At 39.9% G+C, this 5,212-nt stretch overlaps 1 protein-coding gene across 1 annotated transcript; it reads right to left on the reverse strand.

Moving 5' to 3' along the window:
• Positions 1 to 453: 453 nt before the first annotated feature.
• Positions 454 to 3,684, reverse strand: LOC311296826 (mRNA decay activator protein ZFP36L1). The gene is made up of 2 exons (XM_084418751.1): positions 3,527 to 3,684; positions 454 to 2,587 (listed from the first exon to the last, which is right to left on the reverse strand). Exons 1-2 carry the CDS (start codon positions 3,644 to 3,646, stop codon positions 1,436 to 1,438), a joined length of 1,272 nt encoding a protein of 423 aa, XP_084274877.1. The 5' UTR covers positions 3,647 to 3,684; the 3' UTR covers positions 454 to 1,435.
• Positions 3,685 to 5,212: the final 1,528 nt, after the last annotated feature.

Genomic DNA, 5,212 nt, shown 5'->3' on the forward strand with positions numbered 1-5,212 from the left:
AAAAAAGAAAGCCATAAACTGTCAAAGGATACCGTAAACTGTTTGGTTTTCAAAAGATGTGTTCAACAGAAGGAACTCACTCATACAGGTTTAGAACAACATGAGAGAGTAAAATGACTACAATTCTCATTTTTGAATGAACTATCCCTTTAAAATGTAATTTTTGTCATTTGTTGAGGGGGGGGAAAAAAAAATCACTGAAATGAGTTAAAAAATAAAAATAATCATGTTATTCAAAGCCTGTATATCTTACTTCTGTGTAACAAGAGATTAGATTGAGAGATGTCTTTCACCCTGGTCTATTGATTGGACCTCAAAAACAAACAAAAGTTCTTCAAAATCTCATGTCCCAGAGAAGAAAATCATACAAGTTTGGAATTATACAAATAGTTTTGTTTACAAATCAAAACTATCCATTGAAGTTGGTGAAAAGAAACACCTCAAGAGTCAATATTCATCAACAGGGTTTATTTTCAGTACAAAATAATAGGGGCAGCAGGGAGAAGAAATCAATATATTAAACTTAATACAAACGTCATCAAAAACATGTTTTCTATAAATACAATAAAATAAATATAAAAAAAGGAAATTAAGTTACTTGAAACTCTCCATCATGTAACACAAAGCCAGCAGGTGCATTACAGACAATCAGATGCAAAACATGGACCAATCAGAACCAGCTATAAAAAAATAAAATAAAAAAATAGTCACTAAAGGCTCATACTGTAATAAATTGGTTTGCCTAAACTCACAATATCAACAGTTACAAAACCAAAAACTATGACACAGGCAACTCATTCCAAGTAAAGCTCCAACTGTGCACTTCCTGAGGATGGATCCTCGGAAACATAAGGCAAGTAGGTCTGGGAACGAACCAAATGCCAATCTTAAAAAAAAAAAAAAAAGCTGGAAGAACTCAAAACGATATTGCAGACTAACATCAATTAATAATATCAATTCTAACTTCGGAAACAGTCGGTTTATGATAGTACACAAAAAAAAAAAAAAATTAATAATAGTTTGGCCTCTAGTTAGAAAGAGTACAATGAATCTCTCAAATATTGAAAATGACCTTCAAGACCTGGTCATAACCTCTCTTTGGCTATTTCGGCACAACAGTTTCGTAAATAGCTGATTGCTAAATGCATCTTAAAAGTTAACCGCTGCATACGTTACTAAACATCTCGATGCAAGAACTTTGCAGGTTGTAGAGTTAAATCTTGTCCCCACTTGTCTTTTCAGTCATCAAAAATAAAACATGGCAAATCGCTCCACTTAAAAGCACATGAAACCCCACTTTAACGAATCATTTCAACATTCAGTACCTTCAAACAGTGCGTTTCACTCAGAGCTTAACTAAAAATGTCAAGTATCAGCCATATAATACATCAGGTATACCACAGTATACAGTTCAGTCCCCGTGAGGAGTGACAGTCTACAGGAAGAAGCTTGTGCTAGAGTTGCCGTGTTCGTTGTAGACGGCGTCATCCGGAACTGAAAGCTGGCTGAAGATGGGAAGCCTGCGCCCGTTGGCTTCTGGCCCGGAGGAGGATTCGGACCCGCTCATGCTGCTGGATGAGCTGCAGCTGCCCCCCTCGTGGTCTGAGAGAGAGGTGTGGGATAGACTCCGGAGGCCTAGGGAAGCTCCACCGGTAGGACTCTGCCGTAAGCAGCCTTCGGGCTGGGAGGAAGCGAGCTGGGTGGGCGACAACGTGGGCGTCAATCCCGAGTGAGAGTACCCGGAGTCAGGAGAGGGAAGAAACTGAGGGTGCAACTCTCGAGCCTGGTCCAGAAGGGTGTTGGGGTCTATATCGGGGAAGGCCAAGGAGAGAAGGTCGGACATGACGCTTGACGGAGTCGAAACGGAAGGCGCGCGCAGGAACGAGGAAGGAGCCAGAGGGGCTTCGAGAGGTTGGGGAGTTGTGGGAAACCCAGCGAAGCTGAAGCTCTGCTTGAGTAGGGGAGGCCGTTGGACAGTTGGGTTGGAGGTCTGGGGTCGGGATTGGGATTGGGATTGTGCGTAATCGTCTTCGGCGTTGTGAACGAAATGGCAGCGGATACCGTAGGGGCAGAAGCCAATCGAGTGGAAAGTGCGGCAGGGTTCGGTCTTATATTTCGGGTGACGGTTGAGGTCTCGCAATTCGTCAGGGCCGTGCGCAAACTGACACTTGCTGCCATATTTACACAGACCCCTTTCGGCAAACGTGCGGCACAACTCGGTCTTGTAGCGCGATGAGGTGGATGTGATCGAAGATGTAGAGTTGGAGAGGGAAACGGCACCTGAAGTGACTGAAGATTGCTTCAAATGGCTGGGTTCGGCAGAAGACCAACCCAGACTTCCAGTGTTGCCCTCCACCATGCTAACGGAGCGCTCCGACCAGAAGGGAATCTTGCCCCACTTCGGCTGAGATGATACTTTCTGGGTGCCCCAGTAATTTGTGTTCATGCTTCCACTCTCAATGCTGTCAATAGAAAGTCCTGAACCAGTGGAGGAAAGTGTGCAGGGACTGTCAGGGTTCCTATATCCCACAGCAGCTGCCTGTGCGGAGGTCTTCATCGGCTCTCGAAGATCAAGATTTAAAAGGTGCTGCAAGTAGAAGAACAAGAGGGTTATACATCTGTAAGCAGATGACAGTCTGAGAGTTTAATTTAAAACCTCAAATATTTTTGTTAACAGCACATGCAGTGAATGGAATCATGGGGAGTCGGATTCGTTGTTGTGCTTAAAAAGAACCGATTAAAAAACGAATCGTAGCATCATCGAGTGGTTTCTAACACTCCAACATACATACGCACATTCTGTCGTAAATTTTAATAAAATGTTTTTTTTTTATCATCAATTGCATGCGCATCAATTCAGCGGTTACAACTAATATTAGGTTTTATCAACAGGTTCAACTGAGTCGACTCAAAACGATTCGCATGCGCATCGGAGACTACAATTCGCAAGGTTTCAATGAATGCAGCAAGAAGAAAACTGCGATTTCAAGTCCGAAAGCATAGTTTGCGCTCTATTCACACATGCTTTTAAATTAAGATTCAGGTAAACGCGAACCAAGAAAAAAAAAAAAACTTTTCAGCGGCAAGTTTTTTTTTTCTCTCCAGCTCCGCCAATCAAGTTGTTTACGTTTGAAAACTAAAACTAAAAATCAAATATTTTTGCACTAACTCTCAACAATTCGACAAGCATCTGGCGCTTTCATCTCGTTATGTTCTAGATTCATACATGCAAAACCAGCACAACATGACTATAATGTCTTATTGGAATAAAACGGCGCTGACTCGTGGCCCACGTTCCCTCCCTGGCAGAGAAGTTGCTAGCAACTTAGATGTCATTAAATTGCTTCGATCAGTTATCTTGAACCTTACTGAAAACGTTTGCATTAGGCTTTATACGTTTCCTGCAGAATGCATGCAGATGCATGGAAAACAACCCGCACTATAAACGTGATTCAAGCCTATTAGCTACGTGATGTTTCCCACAACAATCACACTGTCGTTATAAGTTCATAAACGCCAGATCTACCTTGCACAGGACATCATCCAGGTCAATAAACTGATTGAGCGCGTAGGATGGCATAGTCCTGACGAAGACTTTATTTGATGATTCCTCCGTGATCCCACGCAACTCCCTCGTAGTTTTCATGAACTTCACGCGTTCGACTCAGCACGTGTTTTTAAGGCTGTTGTACGGCGACCACACCTCCGCGTTTTCTTTGCTCCGCCCACTACACACGGAACTCTACAAAGCCCGCGGATGAGTTGTTTGTGTTTTTTGTGTGATACTTATAGCTGTTGTTGTTAGTAGTGGGCTAACAAGTAAACCAGCTATTAGGGCACAAAAATTGTCACAAAAACTATCCTTGTCTAAACCCACGCTGACATTGTGAATATATATATATACTATTAATATAATATTGAATATACCATTATATTCACATTTCGAATAATTACATATTTTTTTATGTTGTTGAAAGAACCATCAGATGCTCGTAAAGGTTGCTTTTATTTGATCAAAAATATACAAAAACAGTAATATTGTGAAATATTATGATTTAAAATAGCCTCAGTGTTTTCTATTTTATAGGCCTGTATTTTAAATAGTATCATTTATTCCTGTGAGGGTAAAGCTGAATATTAGAATGATTACAGAAGGATCATGTGACATTGATCATGTGAAATTCAGCTTTACCATCACAGGAATAAATTACAGTTGATGATTTTGTGCTCAAGAAACATTGGAACATATAGATATAACATCTGACATGCTGATTCGGTGCTCAAGAAAAAAATATTTATATATACAGTGTAGCCTATATATAATATAGCCTATATGTCTACATGTTTTTTATTTTTTTTCTTGAGTGCTCAATATGTATATCTATAGGCTATCTATCTATATATATAGCCTATATACGTATATTATTATTATTTATAAAAAAAAAACATTCTTGAGCACCAAAGCAGCATGTAAAGATTTTCAAAAACATTACAAAATCCTAATTATTCCAAACTTTTGACCGGTACAGTTCATATATACACTATTCACTTTATTTATGCATTGAGTCTTACTCTATTTTACTAACTATACCCAATGAGTTTAAGAAAACAACGTTTGAGGCTATTGTGACTCATTTGACTGCGTAAAAACATCTGAAGGTTCGATCACGCCACCCTGTTGCTGTCAGAACTGGAGACGACGACCCTCTGAGGTGCTTTGATACGACCTAGGGAAGGTGTTGAAAGTGTCACCCTCTGGTGAAGAGGTTGACATTAAAGTCATTTTATATCCCTCTTCCTGGTGACCACAGACATTCTGATCAGCTGATCCCACTGTGAGAGGAGACGTGACGGTCTCGGTGAGCTAGACGTTTTTAACAAGAAGATAGATTCTCTGCAGTTCTTGGTTTGCAATTACTTTGAATCCAAATAGCTTCTTCATCAATGGTTACGGTGCAAAATGACCATCAGACCTATTTAAAAGAAGTGCATAAAAGTTCAACTTTATTGGCATCGATGGTTCCACGAAGAACCTTTAATATCCATGGAACCTTTCCATCGCACAAAAGATTCTTTAGGTTATTAAAATGTTTTTCATACTAAGAAAAAAATAATTGGTTAAATGTTTAATTGTGTATCATGGTGTCCACAAAAATATTGAGCAGCACAACTGTTTTCAATATTGATAATAATAAGAAATATTTCTTGAGCC

This window comes from Rutilus rutilus, assembly GCF_951802725.1.
Source record: "Rutilus rutilus genome assembly, chromosome: 9".
In the NCBI taxonomy this organism is placed as follows: domain Eukaryota; kingdom Metazoa; phylum Chordata; class Actinopteri; order Cypriniformes; family Leuciscidae; genus Rutilus; species Rutilus rutilus.

Coding starts and splice junctions, on each gene's coding strand:
- LOC311296826 (XM_084418751.1), bottom strand. CDS start 3,646: ATGAAAACTACGAGGGAGTTGCGTGGGATCACGGAGGAATCATCAAAT. Junction 2,588..3,526: donor TGGATGATGTCCTGTGCAAG/GTAGATCTGGCG, acceptor TTCTACTTGCAG/CACCTTTTAAATCTTGATCT.